The sequence below is a fragment of the Barbus barbus genome (assembly GCF_936440315.1).
Source record: "Barbus barbus genome assembly, chromosome: 36".
In the NCBI taxonomy this organism is placed as follows: Eukaryota; Metazoa; Chordata; class Actinopteri; order Cypriniformes; family Cyprinidae; genus Barbus; species Barbus barbus.
In genome coordinates, this window is record NC_136714.1 from 17435822 (window position 1) to 17458049 (window position 22228).

At 36.9% G+C, this 22228-nt stretch overlaps 1 protein-coding gene across 3 annotated transcripts in view; it reads right to left on the reverse strand.

Annotated features, from left to right (window-relative positions):
- The window catches only part of LOC306855772 (ankycorbin-like), a 65905-nt gene that overhangs the window by 25862 nt on the left and 17815 nt on the right, over window positions 1–22228 (reverse strand). For all 3 annotated transcript variants that reach the window (XM_079394635.1, XM_079394637.1, XM_079394636.1), the window contains exons 3-6: window positions 11170–11300; window positions 2859–2947; window positions 2686–2750; window positions 311–368 (exon numbers count right to left, since the gene is read on the reverse strand). In XM_079394635.1, the coding sequence (XP_079250761.1) occupies window positions 311–368; window positions 2686–2750; window positions 2859–2947; window positions 11170–11300 (343 nt within the window). The remainder of the gene's footprint in view (window positions 1–310; window positions 369–2685; window positions 2751–2858; window positions 2948–11169; window positions 11301–22228) is intronic.

Consider the following 22228-nt stretch of genomic DNA (forward strand, 5'->3'; position numbering starts at 1 on the left):
CTCCATAAATAAAAACATGTTTTTTTGAGTGTGTGTGTTTGCCGTCTACACCTGGCAATTTGGTACAAATGGTCCACAATAGCATTCTGTGCTTGGGAATAGAGTGGTGGCAGCAAAGTCGTGGGGTTAATGTTTGGAAGTGCACATTTACAGCACAATACCACTCCATTACAGCACAAACAATCAATCCTCAAAGAGGTCTATTAATCAAAAATAATAAAAGAGAACAAGTTATACTGAAGATAAAGCCTGTTGCTTGTCCTTGAATGGCTCCTCTCAGTTTTCCGCTAAGTGTTAAAGTAAACCTCACCTGCGTGATGGAGAGCTGTCCTCCCTGAGCTGTCTGGCGTATCCACCACACACTTAGTCTGTAGAAGGAAGCACATTAAATTATTTCTTCAAACACTTCATCTAAAACCACCATGACATGCTCTACCCAGAAGGAACAGCTAGACACCAATTAAGACCTTTCAATCAAAACAGCAACACTTCAAGTAGGATTGTTTTGTATTTTTTATGTGAGTTAATGATGTGCGTTCCTATTAAACATTTAACAGCATGTCATGCTGGTGTTCATGGATGAACAGACACAAGGCATTTATTTGACAGACATTATCAGAGGAGAGGTGTAATATTAAATCTGACTGCAGCAGCCAATCAGATATAAAATTGTGCCTAATGTGGACATCCCATTATATGTGGTTACTGACTCAAAGAAATTAACCCTCTAGTCCATACTACCACTATTATGTAAACAAGATTCCATATGTCCTCTTAAATTCCTCAAAAAAAGCTTAATTTATCCAGACTCTTTTATTGTCATTAGAAATGAATATCCTTTCAATCTACTCTATGGGAAAATTAGCCTAGAATGTATTTTCATATTCATTGAAAATTTCAGCAGAATCTCAAGGCATTGGGGACATTAGAGCATTTGTTGTGCTTAGGAATCCAAGTAAGGAGTTTAGGTTTATGACTGCTGGATAAAACTGAATTACAACTCAGACCCTTTCAATAGCGCAGCAGTTAAAGGGGTCATATGACGTTGATAAAAAGAACATTATTTTGTGTATGCAATGTGTTTATGCGGTTTAAAGTTCAAAAAACTAATTTTCCACATACTGTACATTATTGTTGCTCCTCTATGCTCCGCCTTTCTGAAATGTGCCATTTTTTTCAAAGCTCATCGTTCTGAGAAGCGAGGCGTGCTCTCGATTGGCCAGCTATCCAGTGCGTTGTGATTGGCCGAATACCTCAAGCGTGAGACAGAAATGTTACACCCCCTTACTGTATTCTGATGCCGTGTCCCGGAGCGACGACACAAAAACAATAAAACCCATTATAAACGAGGCACTCGTTGCATCCAGTGGGGACATAATTACTGATTATAATGACTAATACTGTCTTTAGGCGTTGCGTTGCATCACGCTGTGTAAACATTACCATGTCTACATTTGTGATCGGAGAAACAACAAACAAGTACTACTCTACACTGCTCAAAACTCGCGTTTGAATCGTCACTGGCAAATTCTTTAAATAAGAAAACGTACTTACAGGCTGTGAGTCAGAAGCGCCAGACTGTCCTTGCAAAGTTGGAACTGCCCCACTTTACAGAAACAGCCTTTGTGCAAGCCAGCATTGTAGGCTACTCTTCCAGGTTCAGGAAACAGTCCTCTGTAAAATGTGCTGCACATACTCTAATATTTGGGTTGAACTGTTCTGGAATAGTGTTGTAAATACAAATTAACCACTGATTTCTAGTTGAGTCCTCTTTTGGAAGCCCAAACAAAGTACTTTCGCTTTCACACCGAAACAGCGTCTCCAGGACATGGTGCCGGATAATAGTTCCGCCTTCTTTCATTGCGTATATGTTTGGGCGGTGTTTTGCAAATCTTCCCACGCCGTGATGTAGAGATGTGGGGGCGTGTTTGAATGAGCTGTTTTAGGTGGCCGTGGTCGAGTCTTAACTTTTATAAAGAATATCTTTGGTTTTGAGACTTTAGTCTTTGAAACTTCAGGGATCGTATCTATGCACAAATAGCTTGTAACACTCCAAAGAGAAAGGAAAACTTGAAATCGCACCATATGACCCCTTTAATTCTTCTGTTTCACAGGATCTCCAGGGGAAAAAAGGCTAATGAATTCCACGCCGACCGGGCTGTGTGTAGAGAAATATATTTCCAAGGCTTTCCTTAATAAAATGACACCATTCAAACTTCACATTTTTCACTTGGGGAACACTTTTAAGGGTGGAAGTTTAACACTGGCAAAAAGAATACTGTACATTACCATTCAAAAGTTTGGGGTCAGTATTATTTTGTTTAATGCCTTGAAAGAAATCTGTGATGCTCTTCATGGTTGCATTTATTTGATCAAAAGTGTTTTCTATTTTTAACATATTTTGCAATTTAATGGGCACACAGTGGCCCATGATGATAAAAGAGATGCTAGATAAGGTAACCGGGCGCTTCACCAGACCGAGCTGAGTCTTCAAACATCCAAAATATGCAACACTCTCCAAGTTCACAGAGGGAGGTCGTGGGATTTGCTAGTTTACGGAACTGCAGAACAAAATCTGCTTCCGCATGGCAACAGACATGGCTGTTGTTCCCATTTGAATTGGCTCCATCTGTGTGAGTACATCGAACTCTCAGTCTATGATTCACAATCAATCGAAAACTTTACCTGAAGCAACTTTTTGGCACACTCAGAATGGTTGTTTTTGGCAGCAAGGTGTAAAGCAGTAAACCCTGATGTGTAGAGGAGAAAACAAGACTTATTTACACTTTATTCATTTTGTGCTATTGATGGAACAGAAAAGTAATGCAAGAAAACACATTGATCTAGTTGTAACCAACCTGAAGCGTCCTGCAGAGAAACGTCAGCCCCGTGAGCCAGGATAACAGCAAGGCACTCAGCTTGACCTTGTGTGGCTGCTACATGCAGACTGAGAAAGAAAGGAGGGGGGAGTGTCATGAACACTAAATTTTAGTTGCAGATTAGCCATGCCACTCATATTTAGTCAGTTTGTACATCTTGCCTGTAACCTACATCCAGTAAATAGAGGGCTCTTTGATTTCAAAGGTAGGTCAATGACATGCTCTACATATATGCTTGTCCTAAGGCAATTGTAAAGCATTCTAGTGTGAATGAGTGACATTAGATCAATGCTTTTCATTCTGTGTAGCAAGTCAAGCACAAAGCAGCAATTAACATTGTTGTCAAAATACATTAAGACCTTCAGAATTTGAAAGAAGGCTATTTATTTGACCAAAAATAGTTAATAATATGAAATGAAATATGAAAAAATTAATTTAAAATAGCTGTTTTTATATTTTAATATATTTTAAAATGTAATGCATTCCTGTGATGGCAAAGCTGAATTTTTAGCTGCTCAGGTATTCACAGTTACATGTTCAAACAGGTGTGCTGCCTAATATTCATGTGTAAACCATGATACATTTTTTTTCAGTATTCTTAGATGAATATAAAGTTCAAAAGAACAGCATTAATTTGAAAATGAATCAATTTTATGCATCCTAACTTAAAAGTTTTTTTTCAGTAAAAAGGGCGCCAAACTTTTAAACGGTAGTATAAAGTATGTTTTTAATGCACGTTTTGGCGATTTTATTTAAATCTTGAGGTTTCCATCCAATATTAACCTAAATTTACTAAAAATAAAATGAACAACACCCCAAAATTCACATGAAAGTACATGGTTGGAAACCCAGCTAATGTGGAAAAATATTCATGCGTGGGTGAACGATTCCTTTAAATCTTTCATTAGTCATGAAATCTCTGACCTGAGGGCACAGAAAAAAAATGGAGACGTTGAATCGCTCCTTGTGATTAAAAAGTTCAGTGTTCTCTATCACTTAATAAATAGCTTCCACTGAACCACGCTGGTGTTAGATTTACCATTAATTGGCTCTTTGGAGGACAAACTTGAGAAAACACAAATTAATCTACATGACATTGATTACAACCTACCTAGAAGATAAGGATCGAGATGCACTGGGATCTCTCTTTTGGGCAGTAATAAAACTAACTGCAAAAGCTACATAAGATGTCCTGATAATGACCTCGATAATTATGTCACTCACAACAGCTACCTGGGTCTGACCTTTAAATGAATAAGCCAAGAAGTTTAAATATTAAAATATGGCAATTTAAGTACAATATGCACCACTCTAATACTATTATAGGTGAGTCCAGGAACAACTACACTATTTTTGGAAGAATTGAAGCAACACATATCATTGGTGCTTTTAAATTGGCCAGAAACACAATATTTAAATAGATAATTTACACAAAAATGAAAACTGTCATTTTTTTTGTTATGAAGTAGAAAGAAAGTCATCACCTGTTTTGACATTTTTCTGCTTATCACTGAAGGCAACCAAACATTCTGTATATATATATATATAAAAAAAAAGTAATTTCATATGGTCAAAATCACATGAGTGCCGTTTTTTCTTCAGAGATAGACCCTTTTTCCGTTAGTAAACATTGTGATGTTTTTCTGTGGGCAGAGCTTAGCTTGAGGCAGAAAGATTCCACTGACCGCTTCACTAATGCTATCTATTAAGTCTGTTAGCTAGTTTTTTAAATAATAACTGGAGAAATTCAGATTTTACCTGCATATGTAAGGTATAGATGCATTGTCCAGGACCGCGATTGTAATTTGACGGATGAAACCAAATGGGCCGACCTGCACACGCTTTAACTCAAAGGATGGACGATCTGACAGGATTCCCTTTGGTTGAGTGACTCACATCTAACGTGTATAGTTATGACAAACTCCCCGTGTCTATCTAGTCATGAGGATATATATATATATATATATATATATATATATATATATATATATATATATATATATATATATATATATATATATATATATATATATATATATATATATTCAATTTCAGCAGGCAACTATTTTTACTAGGGATGCACGATATGAAAACTTTTACCCGATACCGAAAACCGATAATTAAGTCCTTCTCATGACCGATACCTATTTTTATATTAGAATTTTCATATAATCTGCAGTTTGTGCACCCAGGAGAATACAAAATCTAAGATTCACTGATTAAACTGATATTTTAGTAGCTCTGGCCTAACTATAGCAATCATCAGTCCTGACTCTTCAAATGTTTTTTTATTTTTTGTGTAAGGCACCACAATACTTTGTAACAGAAATGGTTTAACAGAATTATGACAGAACTATGGTTTATCTGCAATTAACAACTCATTAACAACAAATTTATATTCAAATATTTCATGCATAAAGAAATGCATCTATTCAACATTTTTAGTGCACGAGGATGAGAAAGTTATATAGTCTTTAAGCAGTGTTGGGAGTAAGGCGTTACAAAAGTACAGTGGCATGCGAAAGTTTGGGAACCCCTTGCAGAATCTGTGAAAATGTGCATAATTTTACCAAAATAAGAGAGATCATACAAAATGCATGTTATTTTTTATTTAGTACTGTCCTGAGTAAGATATTTTCCATAAAAGATGTTTACATATAGTTCACAAGACAAAAAATAGCTGAAATTATTAAAATAACCACATTCAAAAGTTTGGGAAACCTTGGTTCTTAATACTGTGTGTGGATACCTGGATGATCTACGACTGTTTTTTTGTTTTGTGATGGTTGTTCATGAGTCCCTTGTTTGTTCTGAACAGTTAAACTGAGCACTGTTCTTCAGAAAAATCCTCCAGGTCCTGCAGAATCTTCAGTTTTCCAGCATCTTTTGCATATTTTAACCCTTTCCAGCAGTAACTGTGTGATTTTGAGATCCACCTTTTCACACTGAGGATGATTGAGGGACTCAAACACAACAATTAAAAAAGGTTCAAACATTCACTGATGCTCCTGAAGGGTAAACACGCTGCATTAAGAGCCGGGGGGTGAAAACTTTTGAACAGGATGAAGATGTCCAAATTTTTCTTATTTTGTTGAAATATCATATTTTTCCATTTAGTACTGCCCTTCTGACGCGACAGAAGATACTTGCATGTTTCCTGGAAGACAAATGAAGTACAATTTACCTTGATCTTCAAATTCAAAAAGTTTTCACCCCCGGCTCTTAATGCATCGTGTTTCCTTCAGGAAAAGATGCTGCAAAAGATGCTGGAAAACTGAAGATTCTGCAGGACCTGGAGGATTTTTCTGAAGAACGGTGCTCAGTTTAACTGTTCAGAACAAACAAGGGACTCATGAACAACCATCACAAAACAAAAAAACAGTCGTAGATCATCCAGGTATCCACACACAGTATTAAGAACCAAGGTTTCCCAAACTTTTGAATGTGGTTATTTGAATAATTTCAGCTATTTTTTTGTCTTGTGGACTATATGTAAACATCTTTTATGGAAAATATCTTACTCAGGTCAGTACTAAATAAAAAATAACATGCATGTATCTCTTATTTTGGTAAAATTATCCACATTTTCACAGATTCTGCAAGGGGTTCCCAAACTTTCAATCCCCACTGTAATGCATTACAGTAACGTATTACTTTTTGCTGTAACGCAGTAGTGTAAGGCATTACTAAAACATTTTCAGTAATATTTTACTCAGTACATGTTCAGTAATGCTTGCATTACAACACACTTTTAGCCCCCAATTATTATTATTATTATTTTAAATTTAATTTAAAGTCAGGCTCCTTATGTCCCTAGGGCCGGGCTTCGGGCCAATTTTAACATCATAGTTCAGACGCGGGCCGGGCCTCGGGCCTGTTTTAGGCTTCTCCTTATCTTTATATTTTAGACATCCATCAATTATTGATGAAAAAAATTGCCGCGCTGGTGGAAACAACATGAGTCCGTGCTGCCGCGACTGTCAAGAGCGGCTCGACGGTGTTTAGTGTCCTGCAGCAGCAGCGAGCCGTCAGCACAGCTGAAGAGTTCTGCTTCAAATACACGCAATAAAGCAAAAGCCCCAGCAAAAGTAATTACCACGAATGTGTCCGCGGGAAATAGTAAAAATTCACCATCTCCTGGTTAGACGCGCCTTTAGAGAGAAGTGCATCTTCATGGATAACGATTGTATTAAATAGTTTTTGTTTTCGTTTTTATTTATTTTGTTAAGTAGCAATTTAAAGCTTTCTTTAGATATATTTATCATGTCTGTGAGGCATGTATTTCAGTTCATTTTTGTGAACGAACGACAGTCGCGCATCACAGATCAGATTTAATTTTATCACATGAGGAGAGAGTCGAGCTGACTGACAAGAGTGAGGTGAAAAAGACAAGACGACGGCAGAAGAGTTTCAAAACGAAATGCGCCTGTTTTAAAAATATTTTGGGATTTTGAAAAGCCTGTTGACCTGCCATTTATCTAAGATGATATTGGAAGGTCCATTTATTTATTTATTTTTTAAACATTCGTTTCTCATTTAGCCTATTTAGTTCCACAGTATTTGCTGATTTTTATTTTATTTAAACTGTGATATTTTTCCCATTATTTTACATCAAGGTGTATGCAGTCCGTGCCTCAAAACTCTCCATCTCACTAATAAACGTTCTACGTTTTATAATTATTTGTACCTCAGTCTTTACTGATTTTCAGTTTTGTATAGGCCTACCATGCATATTTAAGTTATCTGTTATTTTATATTAGGCATATAGCATGGTGCATTTTTATTCATTTTGTTAATAAAAGTTAGCTATACGTTCTATGTTGTATGTTGTAATTGATGCCGAATTGCCATTAATTTAAAAGTGAAAATAAAATACGCACGGTGCTTTTACAAGCTATTTAAGCAAAGGAAAGTGAGAAAACTCAAGCGAACTAAAAACAAACAACTGCTTGACGTAGAATTGCCACCAATTTAAAAGTGAAAATAAAACACGCACAGAGCTTACAAGCTATTTAAAACCGAAGGAAAGCGAGGAAAAGAGAGAAGACTCAAACGACGTCCACCCCCCATCCACCGAGGTGATACCGGTAAGGTGTTGACACACGTCGATTAACCATTGGGAAAATTTCCTCACTGTCACAACCCTACTTGATGCCTTTTTTCCTCCTTTCGGAATCCTTGCTGAACACGCGCTGGAAATAGCAATGGCATTGTCCTCCTCTGTCACCGAGAAAAACTTCCAGACCGCCGAAGACATGTTCGCAAATGATGACGTAATGAGCACAACACATGCTGAGAGTCACTGAAGTTTAAAGCAGCAATCACTTGCACTCGGAAAGAAGATGAATCTCAGATAAATCAGACTGATTGATTGATTTACCAGCAAGCATACTTTATCGGATCTAGTTATCGGATTTAACTTATTTAATCGGAGCCATAAAAATGACATAATTCTCTCATATCGGTCGATAATTTATCGGTCCGATAAATATCGTGCATCCCTAATTTTTACAGCTACATTATTATTCCAAGCCACAATTAATCACAACAAATGTATATACAATTACATATGATTAAGCATATAAATCGTCACTTTGTTGTTTTACACACATGCACACAGACATTATTTCATACACGACATAGTGAGATGTATCAGAAATCTTTAGACGTGCCCATAACAACAAAAGACAATAGTTTATTTAACCTTTTCTGATAAGAAGTGAGCGCTGCAAACGCAAGCATTTTTGACGACCGTTTCTGTCCAGTCCGCTCGTTTTATCTCGTTTCACCACAGCTGTCAGCGTTTTTTTTTGGTCTGGCAGTGGCATCAGGTATGCCTTAAAATTTCAAATTGGAGCCTCTACAACATCTATTCTGGCACCCAACATCACAACAAGATGATATTTTAAGCTCCTTATGTAGCCGAATCTGCGCTGGTTTGAATTGGCCGCCTCCAGTTTTCCTGGTGTTTTGCCTCCAGCTAGCGCTGTGACGTAATTGTGACGTCGGCCCTAAAAGGGATTACAAATGTGATGTTGATTTTGTACAACAGTTCAATAAACAAATTAATATTAAGAGACTTACGTTTTAGACACCATATTGCCTGTTTTTGCTCCATTTCACCAAAAAAAAATTCAAAACAGCTACAGCACTGTTTTGCGTCTCTGAGCAACAGGACAATGTTGTTTTGTTCCTGAATGAATCAACAGTTTAAATGATTCGGTTCAGTCGCAATGACTCGTCAATGACTTGTTAACAACGACTTGCTGCCACCTACTGGTGATTTTAATTTCACATTTAAAGTATCTTTTCATTTTAAAATAATTTCAAATATCAGTGTTTTATGTTTAAAATATCAAAACATTATGCATTTGTAACTGTAGGTTAAATCACTCCATGTCCCTCTGAGCTGCATTAAACAGTGTGTAAATACAATTAAATGCCACTTCACATGCAACTTCTGCAAAGATTAATTTTGTTGATACTGGTTTAATTTGTTTGGTAATGTCTTATTATTCTAATTGACTGATTAAAATGTAACAATTTGATTCAAAAGAAAAAATGGCTTTATTAATGGTAAAATTGCCCATAAAAGGTGCAAATGAATTTAAACTTGTATGAAAAGATTAATTTCAATCACTGATGTGAACTGACCACACAGAATATGAAGAATATCAAAAACTGCAGCTGTCCACAGTAGTCAGATATCAGCACAATAACACACTCCCCAATAACACAATAAAAAATCCCCAAAAATATCGAGATATCTTTTTTTTTTTTCAATATCGCATACCCCTACCTGGAAGGTAGTGCTAACACATTTGCTGCAGCATTTGCCTTGTGTTTTTGTAATTAATATGATCAAGAGCTTTTTCGCAGTCCTTTTCAAGGTAAATAACATGATCACCAAATCATGATTATCAAATCACACGGGTCTCGTGTCCGACTCCTTCATTATCAAGAAATTATATCTCCATGGCGAATGTGACGGTTTGGAAATACAGCAAGGCTCTGTGTTCTGCATGTGCCTCTCTGGCTCGTGAACCCTCTGGAGCACAAGCACTCGAACACAATGAACTCCTCAATCAGGCAGATAAGGATTTATTGTGAGCCTATGAGAGCGCTTCGGCTCAAGCCATCGTAACGCAGGACACTGGAGACTCATTCAGGTCGGCAGTGTCTGAGTTCATTACTTACAGAGTGAAGAGAGCAAGCTTGTCTCTCTGCATTCACTGGAGCTCGCTCATTGATTCATCTCTGCTGTGCTGCCTATAGGAATGTTTCTATTCTTTCTTTATAACTGTTGTTTCGAAGGTACAAGTCAATAGTCCACTTAACATGCATTACATGAGACATTCTGTAAGACAATAGGAAAATTACTCAAATATTGTGGCCAAATCACAGTGTGCAAATTGTGGTTAAATCTAAGATCAGCAAGAAGTCACTCAAACATCCTAGCAATGCCCTAGCAACCAGACTGAGTTTATCATGAGAAAACTAAACTTTCTAGCTAAAATATCACAATATTATGATATCAGACTCTAAAAATGTGGAGAACAAATTCCTTTATGGTGGATTAAAATTTCCAGCTATTCTCACAAACAAAATAAATCTGTCTACAACATTTCAAAACATGTATATTTTCCACCAAAATGTAGACGCAAGCATGTAATTATCCAGGTTGAGATTCCAATAAAACAAAATCCTATTCATCTCTGCCAAAACAAAGAAACAAAGCATTCAAACTTCTTTGAACTAGTATAACATATTTAAGTGCCCTTCCTATGACTTCTAAGCAAAACGACAGAAAATTGCTAAATGAGAAGTCAGAAAAGCTAAGCTCATTTTTGTAGGACTTCGAGTGTTTAAGTCATTGTTGGTTTAAATGCGTGTCATGCGTGATTTTAAAACTGGATGACTTGCATAAACAAATTGAGCATTCACTTATGAACATCTGTGTGCCTGTTACGGTAAATAAGAGAAAATGAAGGCTGATGTAAATGCAATGAAAAGAAAATGCTGATGGGGTGAATGAAGGACTAAATTTGTTTGACTGGGGTTTAGATTATCATTTCCACAGCTAAATAAAACACTACGATGAATGGATGCAAAAAGCATAACTCACATCTCTCTTTTAAGCTGGAGTGTAAACACACACATGCAAATTAATTTTTATGCACTTCTTAAGTGGACTGCAGAAAATTCTCTCAAAACACTGCTGTAGTTACAATTAGAGCAGTCAACGCCTGATTAAAATAATAATAAGAGCAAAATCAGTTCCAGTACTCACGCAGACTTTCCCTCGCTATCAAGCTTGGTGGGACAGGCTCCTTTCTTCGACAGGAGGGAGGTGACTTTATCTGCTTCTCCATGCTCTACTGCACTGAGGAGACGCTCATCGTTCTTGTTCCATTCATGGGCCTAAAGATGAAAAAGTGGGAAAAAATTTAAAAACATGCACACAGCTCATAGATATGGGACAGATCTCACAAGTAACAAAGCACAAAGCTATTGCCAATGCCATTACTGGATGAGAGACGTGCAACAAATAATGTTTAGTGACATTCTGTTCAGAAAACAGCATAGACTAAATGATATTTCTTGGGCTTTAAGATTCAGTATTGGTTCATCAAAAAGATCGATTCAAATTGAGAAATCTATACTGTCCACCCAATTTGAATAATTTGTAATGAAGAAAAAAATAAAATAAATGTGAACACACAAAAAGAGAAAAAATAAAAATAACTGGTGGCCTCAGACTTTTTGCCTACATCGTGTCTAGCCTAAATGATCAAGACTTGAACATCAGCAGTAAAAATGAGTGGTTTAAGTGTTCCCATAAAGTGATTTCTTCAACCCAGAAACAAGGGCTATGCAAGCTGTTAAAACTCTCTTTGGCAGACCCTAATGGAAATCAGCCAGCTTTCCCCGTTTGTCTTCACCCATGGCCTCTGGAAAATGTATACATATGAGTCAAACTTAAAGAACATGAGTTACTAGACTTTGAACAAATGATAGAGCATGTTGATAGAGCTTTTACACACTCAAAGAGAGGTTGAGGAGAAAAAGACGAAAGAGCTCAGATCAATCACAGAAGCCGCTCTTATTATGACTAAAAGGAGAATAAAAGATACGCTTCCTCCAAACTTCCCGCATGAAAGAATGATGCAATGACACCAAAAGCCACTGGATCAGTCTTTGCATCTCAAACTGTCTGATTCAAATAAGGGTTGGCAATGCATTAAATATAACAAGAAATTATTTACAGGAGGCGCTAAAGTCTGCACACATTAATGCCTGCTTGAGTTGTGAGTTAATAACCTATACCAGTCACAATTGCTCATATACTTTTTCATTGCATTGTGGTATAGCATAAAAGCCCTTTGTAAATGGGAAGACTGATGATTGATATTGACACTTGTGGATCTATACAAACAAATAATTTCCATCAAAAGCAGTGAGGTCAAAACAACCCTCTACAATGCGAGTAAATCACTCGCATATGCGACTAATCTTCACTCTGGGTGACTAAATGATGTCTAATATTAGCCAATGGCTAATAAATTCTCAGATTTTACTCACCAGTGTGTGAGTTTGGAGGCTAAGTATTAGTTTAGCACAGATATATTTTCACTCTCTGAACACACAAAGTTTTGCTCTCTGTCAAGCTATCTGTGCTATTTTTCAGTTCACCTGAATGGACGCGCAGCGCACCGAAAAGCGTCTCGCTGCAGCCTGCGGTGGACATCCAACCCCTCCCACATCCAAGCGTGACGTCACAAGCCACACCTGTGTCCAAATACGTCACATTCTTATTATTTTGAAACAGGAAAAAGCATCGATAAGAAGATAAGTCTAATTGTTTGCAAACCGCTAAAAAGATGTTTGCTGTGTTGGCAAGTAAAAAAAAAACATATTTGGTCTTTACGAAGACTTAAACCGTTGACAACTTGAATGTGTGCGTCGTTTTTATGCATGTGTGTAAACAACAGTTCGGCATGCTTATGTGTTTTGAACTGCACACAGGCACGTTATTACTTAGATATCACTAACATATAACTATGTATGCATGTTTGTGTTTGTTTGTGTGTGTGTGTGTGTTATCCAGCAAGAAAGTGAAATGATGTGGTTCCTCAACCAAGGTCGACGTTCCAGAGCTTTGAGCACCAGAACAACCAGACATAGAAACAGTTTCTTCCCTCAGGCCATATCTACCTCACAAACAGTTAAATGTTCTCCCCACTGTGCAATAAAACATGTGCAATACCAAACTATCCATACTTATATTTATTATACATATGTTTTGATTTAATATATCATACATCTATCCACATTCCCTTGCATAATTTGTATATAGCACATCTGTACAATACAATATTCTGATTGTTTGAGTATCCGGAGGAGCTGAACACATTCATATCAAATTGTCTTGCTGAACAAAGCTTGAAAGTCCATGCCATGTTTCTGTGAATAATCTAACAAGGCAAGGAATCTCTCTATGTAGCTTATGTATGTATGTGTACTGCATTTGAAGAACTGTTTATCTGATCATTCATCTGATCATTTTTGTAAAATAATAAATATAAAAATACCAATTGAAGCAAGGGATGTCTGTTTATTCATCTTTAAATATGTGGAGGACCTGGACACACTTCATATGAAGTTTTGTTGATGAACAAGGCCTGAATGTCAATGCCATGTTACTTGTTATAATCTATCAAAGCAAGCAATCTCTATTTAGCATATGTGCAGACTACTGCATATGGAGAACTGTCAATCCTATCATTCATATATTAACAATTGATGATAATTGGAACAACACATCTTTAGAAAATGAAATGACAATTATAAATTATAAAAGTGTTGTGACATTTACAATAACATCTTTAGAAAATTAAATGACAATTATAAATTATAACAATTGTGACTATTACAATAACAAAATCTAATTGTACCCTTTAAATTTGATAAATCTAAAAGGTGTGTGTATCGGTAACTGTATGTCTGTCTAATAGTACACTGTGTGTACTGAGTATATGTATGTGTATATTACACATTGTCATCTGTATAAGTCTGTACGTATGTATGGTAATGTCTATATGTAAATTGTTTTTGCAGTGTCTGGAGCACGCTCTCAAGAATTTCACTCACGAAGGCACACGTGCTGTGGTGATGTGACAATAAAAGTGATTTGATTTGATTTGATTTTGATTTGAGGTGTCTTAGTTTAAAATTGATAGTAATAAATGAGAATTTATCATTACAATAAGGTTGAATAAGGTAAGGTGTAGAGGTGTTTTATTATAATTAGTATAATTTAAATCAACTAATGCAAGTGTTTTACAGGCTGCTGTGATGAGAAATCAGCTCTGTACATTAGACATATTAAATAGCCTATATTAGATTTAAGTTGTGCCATTTTAGCCTAGACATCCTTTAAAGAAATAAGAAAACGTGTATTAGTAAAACGAAAGGCAACATTATTTTATTTAGATCCCCAAAACGGCTGTAAATTGCTTCGACATAACGTTACTTCTGGGTTTCCCGGTACGGGGAATCACAAGAGGTGATAGGGGCGTGGTTTCTGACGTGGGCATGACTGTATTGGTATGGGGTGACTTGTGACATCACACTTGGATGTGGGCGGGGTTGGATGTCCACCGCAGGATGCAGCGAGCCCTACTAGAGCGCACCTGTATTTGACGTACCGTGAACTCTAGTGTAACGGCACACAACTCGCCGTCGCTTTGGTGAGAGCAGAGAGAATCTTACAAAACATGCAGAATTGACGCGCTACACGTAAACGATATTCTTTGTATTTTCCTGTCAAAATAACGGAGCTCCTTTGGATTTTTTCAGCTTTTAAGAACTGCCGGGTTTTCCGGTAGTGGGCGGAGCTAATGCACAAATGGCAATCTTACTGGCTGGTGCTCACCTATTATCGTCCCTGTTTTGATTTCAGCGAATCAGTTCGAGTGAAAGCACACAACCTGATTAATATTCATGAATCCAGCAGCTCATTAATCCTTAGTGCGTTTTATACTGTTCTTATTATCAGAATTCATATTATTATTATTATCGTCTTATCAGTATTATTGTTAGTTTTTCCCATTTTTTTTTTTACAGAAACACTGAATGACCAAAAAAGCACCACCAGTCCTAAATTTTGTTAAAATGTCTATGCATTCATACCTCAAAGTTTTAATTCTAATTACTAAAGTTCTATCATTAAATAATACTTGATTATCATAATGTCATATTATAATGCTTGACTGACTGATGTTAAGAGTGTACTTTCAGATATTTAAAAAGCTGTACCATTTTACAAACATATACAGTAGGCTATATATATATATATACACATTATAGGCCTAAGCCTAGTATTATCAGTCTGGCGAGTAAACAAAAAAATTTACTAGCCAATGGCGATTCAATTGCCAAGGTGTACGTAGAGGGTTGCAAAAGGAAAGCAATCATGTGAAACAACGGATGAAGTCACCTTAATTTCACCTATAATTTACAGGCATCTCAAAGGGAATGAAACGCCTGTGGCATGAATCATATTATTTCCTTCCAGTTCTTGAAACCTCTCAGGCACCACAGGAACGGATGAAACTGTTTCCTAACAAGGGCTTATTCACAGCTGAGATTCAAATACAGACAAATCTAGTCTTTATAGCTGTGCATAACAGTGAAATAATGCCCAATGTTGAACATAGTAAATCAGAGCAACTGTTTGAAGACCTCCTTTGAAGTTGTCAATTCAGGAAATCATTTTGAGAAGTCCATAAATACTAAAACATTGAAGAGTTCTGAACAAGCCAGAATGCAATTGCTCTAAATGTAGTCTAGGCAGTAAGATGAAAGCAGACCACAGAGGTCAGCGGGCGAAACGCAGAGGCCACCGCTTAAATCTGTCACTATTTTTGAAATGCAGTGTAACATTACACGAGCCACAGTATACCAAGCACTATTTTTGGGAGCTGTTTGACTTTGGCCTACAATCTGCAATCAGCTGAAGCTATTTAAAGTCAACTAATGAAACAAATGAAGATCATTTGTAAAAGAAACAGACAACATTTGTAAAGAAACAAAGTCTGAATTAGGTTCCTGGCATTCTCAGGCACTCAAACATTGTTAGCGGTGTACTTCAGAACACAATGACTGCAGCAAATATGAAATGAAACTCTCTGAAAGTGTATGCCATATTGCCACACCAACACACTAATTGCCACTAGTTTAAAAATCTAGTTTCGTTCTTAGAAATGCACACTTGGTATTCACATTGGTTTCGCTTGGTCTCGTATGGCAATGATATTCCGGTAGGCATCTTTCTTACTGAGATATAGAGGATACACAAATAGCATGTTTTAGATTAATATCCTTAATCTGAAAACAAAACATCTTCTGGAGAAAGAGAGAAAAAGGTGCACAAATAAAAAATATAATGCTTGATCAGGATGCATGTAAGATTACATGACTGGCATTATATAATGTGAAGGGCTGTTCAGAACAAATATCCCTGTCAGCCTACTGCCAAAACTGATATGATAAACTTTTAATCCTCGGCTAATGAAAGAACACTGAGAAGGAATAGAGCAAACATAAGACTTTTAGCTATAAAAAGTTGTGAAAATCTACATAAACCTCCAAAAAAAACTTTAAACAACTAGAAACAGCCTGGAGATCTCCTTTTTGTCATGGTTGGCCTTTGCAAAAACAGGAAACACTTAACATTATCTCAAAAAGGCCTGTTGGACTAAATAACCACTGGAGAACAGGGACATGTGGCACAAACATAACCTCCACCCATCGCTCAGTGTAAGCATTTAACTTTTATCTGATAAAGGTCCTCTTCAGCCGTGCAATATTTAGAGCCAGAGGCAAGACAAGTGGTTTAGATCAAACGGTTTTCATGTTTAATTTGCATTATCTGCTCATAAACATAAGCAGTTAACTAAGTAGGAAAGAACAAGGCAATTTTCTTATTTAGACGTTAAGAATTAATGGACATAAGGCATATTTCTCTAGCACATTGTATAATCTCCTTGTCTGAGTGCTCACACACCAATGTACCTCCTGTCAGTAGAATAAACGGCAGATAATTTTAGTTCCTTGCCCCCTGTGAAAATGTAGGCGTGTTGCCAAGTTGTGCCCCATGTACTTGATGTGTCATGCTGAACATTTTCAGTACACTAGGCCCTAAGGCTAAATCAAACACGAGACATTTTATTTGGTTTGCATGCAAAAGTGTAACAACGTGCTAAATAGAAAACTGACCTGGTGATGAATGGGTTCATACTGCCAGTACCTGTACATAAGGCCAATTGGATCATATACTCATGTACCACATCAAGCCATGTGAACTAGCCGTTGGCTTTCAAACTAATGGCTTCTCAAGTTCGAAAGCGACAGCCAAGCACCTTGTGAACAGGCTGGACTATGACCTCTTATCACGCGTCTCTGCTCAAGCATGACACTAACCATGTTCTCTGTTTGAACGATTACACTCACACTGCTAACATTTGGACTGTTTCTCTTTCTTGGATTCCTGAGATGATAAGCTCAGAGCAGCATGGTGAATGCTTGGAAAAGCACATTCCAGTGTGAGAATGTTCAAACCTCAGAATCACTCTTTCACATTATTTCATAATGGATAACCACATGACACAAAAAAGCTTCAGTGTCCACATACAGTATGCTTGAAGTAAGATAAAAAGTTAAAAGTGCATGCAGGAAATTGGCAATTTTCCATCGCTTTCCTTTTTGGCAATGTTTATTGCACCTGGTTGAACTTTTACACTTTCTCACTTATACCCAAATACCAAAAAGATCCCAACCATTCAAAAGTCTGGGGTAAGTTTTCAAATAAGTACGGGGTTTTTTTTTTTGTTGGGGGGGGGGGGGGGGGGGGGGGGTCTTTGATTAATCTATAGAGTTAACATTGTGGAAAAAGATCTTTCTCAAAACCGCTAGTCCAAAAAGACCATTAAAGCTGCTTGCTCTGAAATGTGAAAGGTGATGTGAATGAAATATGATGGCTTTAATATTTGTCCATTCAGCCAGCGATACCAGTTCAGGAGGGTGAAAGTACACTAAAGACATAATCTCCCTCTTAATCTCATTATTAGATTTTCAGCCATGTGGCATATTGATAAAACCTCAGTGAATAGGGAAGAGCTTGAGGGGTTGAAACGGAAGGCTCTGGATATCCATTCAGGGCTTTACCATTAGCATGGTCTGAATGTAAATCTTTGCAGCGCTTCACTGTACAAAAAGACATCCCTATAGAACTGCTGAGATGTCTGAGAGAAAATCCTTGGTTCAGATTCACGCAAATGGTCTATGCAGATAAACAACAGCTGTTAAAGCCACTCTGTTATTCCCTAAAGCTTGTTTTCACACATATTGAAATGTTCTCAAAACCTGGTTTTTGAACCGTCCCCCCAACCCCCAACTAACTAAAAGCATACTCTACTCATATAACCAACCACCTCTTCCATAAAGAGCAAAAAGTATTTTTGTGGGAAACTTTTATTACATGGTGTACAAATGCCTCCCTTTGTTTAACAAAGTTCAGAAGTGAATGTACCATGGAAGATCGGAGATTTGAGTAATAACTGCATCTATTTCGCCAGAAACTGTTATAGAAGGGATTAACCTCTAAATAAATCCCAGAGATGTTGTCTAGGTCCAATCTGAAGCAGACCCGAGTAAAATTAGGGGCAAGTATCTGTAGCCCTCGGAATTAATTGTGATGTTATGACTTCCAGTACTTTCTAATGCCAACCATATGAAAGTACCTTTTGTGAAAAACAGTGCATCTTTTCAACTAAACTACATCTGTAACTGCTTAAACAACTGCACAATGATGGGTAGTTTACATTGGTCTGAATAGATATGAGGATTAAAAAGACAAAAACCACATGACTTGTTTGAGGTTCTGCGAACAGGACTTAAAATAGACCTTCTGTACGTAACCTTGCACATTCATTATCACATTCCACCAAACTCATCCGCTCAAAAGGAATGTGCTTTTTAATCCCTTGAATTTGAATTCCGTCCCATGCCAAATCTCTTGGAGGAACTCTAGAGATAATTTGCCTCTGAAAAGAGATCCAAAGGGTTGGAAGATGTTGTAGAAAGTAAAGTTTAGAGGGCATGATGACTGAAAGTTCAGAAAGTCTGGACTGGTATTGATTAGAGATCAGTGAAGTTTGTCTGCAAAAGTATAAAGCCTATGAATAGATTTTTCTTTTTTAAGAGCAGCCAATCGACAAAAAAGTAAAAATGTCCTAAATTCAATATAAAACGTCATTTATTTAATTAAGAAAAGAACCTCAAAAAGAAGATAATTCAAAAACATTACATTATTGTGAGTGACAATTCTGTTGGTGACATTGCTACTCCTTACAGCTTCACTGCATGTTCGCTGTGGCGGTCAACAGTCGCTGATCCCATTACAGAATAACACTGTACATCTCCCATCCACCAATACACCAATGCAGTGATACACTAAAATAGATTGCATACAAACACACCCCAAAACTCCTGACATACAGATGCAGGTTTTATATCATATAGAAAAGCTTTACAAGTTGCTTCACATTATACAGGATTCAAATCTTGATACTCCTAGCAAGTCAACTTGTAGACCAACAACCAATGCTTTATAACTAGCTCTTGGCTGCCATGTATTTGAGTGAATTATTTTGCATGAAGGTAGCCTTTGTACTTTTACAATGGTGACATTTGCTCCTACCATATTTTTTGAATTTTTATGTCATTTTATCTCCTTGACATTAATTCCCTACTAAAGCAATCCTAGTAATGCCACTAGAATCTGGCCAGGCAAAAACCATGAAGGATGTACTTTACCTCTTTAGGAAGACTCTTCATTACAAAATTTGTTCAGTCATCCTGTTTAATTGCATAAACATTTTAATTGCATTTTTTTAAATTAATGTGATTAATAATAAATCTCATTAAGTTAACAGCCCTACTATTTCCACCACGTAACATCCACAGTCTTCTGTATTAAGTTAACGTACAACAACAACAACAAAAAGGGAAAGAGCATAGCTAAAATAAATTGCATTGTTGCAAGCAATCAACACACACTCAAAGACTTATCTGGGATGAGCTTCCTGAAGCAACATTTAGTAGTCCACAGCCAAACGTGTTTGATTCATCCTGACGGCTAATTTCTCAACCTGGAAAGCCTGTCATTACTTCACCACTGACAACTGTTACTGAGATAAGCCATGACTAAACCAATTTGAAAGCTCACAGAATGTCACGGAGGAGATACAGATGGGCCATCTTATACTATCAGGGCTGCACTATATCAAACCACAATTACATGCAGGGAAAACAAGGCAAATGAAAAGTGGAGACTGGGATAGCTGTATTAGGCCAGAGGATGTAATATGTAGGAAAAGCCTGAGGTTAAGGAGAGGGGGTGTTGGGGCTAGATTTGCTAATCTCTAAGAGCTGGGCAGCTGGGTCTGGCCTAATACAGAAACCATCTTCTTAGTATGGGCACAGCAGGTATCCGTTCTCATCCACTTTACCGCTAGATTCACTCTGATTGGTCGTCTGGGGCTTTATCTGATTGGTCTTGAAAGCTGTAAACATTTAATTGGTCAATAGAAAGCTGAACTGAAAACAGAAACGGTATGGGGGTCAGTTGTTTGACTACATAATGACCAGACATGTGAAAATAAAGCTCACTTTTACTGATGTTATTTTTAGTAATCATTTCAATTAGGGCTGCACGATTATGACAAATCTCATAATTGTCAATTATTCCCTTGAGATTGTAATTGCGATTATTAATAACGATTATTTTGAACAGATTTATGCCATTGTTTGAAGCTGCATGCCATATTTTTTATATAAAATATATATTTAAAAAAGGCTGAAAACACTCTTTCTGAAATGTTATTGCTTTTTTATAGCAATGAGCCTCAAATGTCAACTATACATTGGTTTTCTTCTTTAAACAAAAAAAGGTAAAAATTATGTATGGTATAATAATGTTAGACTAAAACTAAAAGAAAAAATGGCTTACTAAAGCTATATATTTCATTTACAATTAAACAGACAAAATTTCAAATTACAGTAACATTTTACAGTACAATGTATATTATCAGGGCTCCAGACTAACATTCGAGAGCAGTGGCACCAGCACCTGATTTGGTAGCACTGAACATGTAATATTACAAGTTTTGTCTCTTAGAAATGCACATTAGAGCAGGAGCTTGAGTTGGGATGCAGATTTGACAGTACCATTGTGAAAACTGTAACAGCCTCATCTTTTATACATAACCAAAAGTACAGCACATCATTATCATGGTAAAAAAGTAGCCTAACGCTGGATTCTATGGTGTTTGCATTGAAAAACAGCATCCTAAATACATTCATTCAATTACAAATCCACATCAACTGATATAATTATTAACAAAATAATATAATTATATTCCATTACTCCTATAACATATTTAGTATATTAATAACATAATAATACTCAATATGAATATCCTACTTTTCTGCCACCGTACCATTGTTACCGTTAGTATTACTACAGTAAAACTATGGTAAATGTGGGTGATTTGTGGATTGAAACGTCTTCTAACTGGATCGTTGTTGTACTGTTTCCGCTGCTTTCTGTATCAATGTTGATGAGAATAACAGCTCCGATTTATATACTAGTTTAAATTAAAGAGACGTGATTTGTACTGGAGCTTCTTACTGGATTTCACAGGGTTGTTTAGTGCGTGATCACTGTAATAAATGCATACGCTCTAAGCTCGCGCTGCCCTGTTTTCTTTTGAGGCGAGCGGATAAAAGGTCAGTTAGACAAAATGTCTTTTATCCAGTGTGTTTGAGTTTGTTAAACTCCTCACTGCAAACACCTCTTAAGCACACAGAATAATGCAAGTGGGCATTTTTAATTGTTTATTTATTTTTGTAATTGCGGCTTTGATCGATTATGTAATAGTGGCATCCATAATCGTAATCGCGATTAGAAATTCGATTAATTGTGCAGGCCTAATTTCAATGTTTGGCTGGCACGACCAAAGATATGAAATTAATAGACAGCTGGCACTGTCAATAGAAGGTGCTATTTATAAGGCAACCTACTTTTGGAAAGGCTACTGGACTGTTCCACGGGCAGCCTAGACCGTGATCCACTCCCTTTAAGGTTTGCATTAAGCAGCCACCGACTGTGCATATGAAAGGTGTCAGAGGACAGAAAGGAATTAGCGTCTGGACAGTCTGCTACGCCCGAGTAAATACAGTTAAACGCTGAGGGGGGAGGGATGCTACATGTGTGTTCACTACAA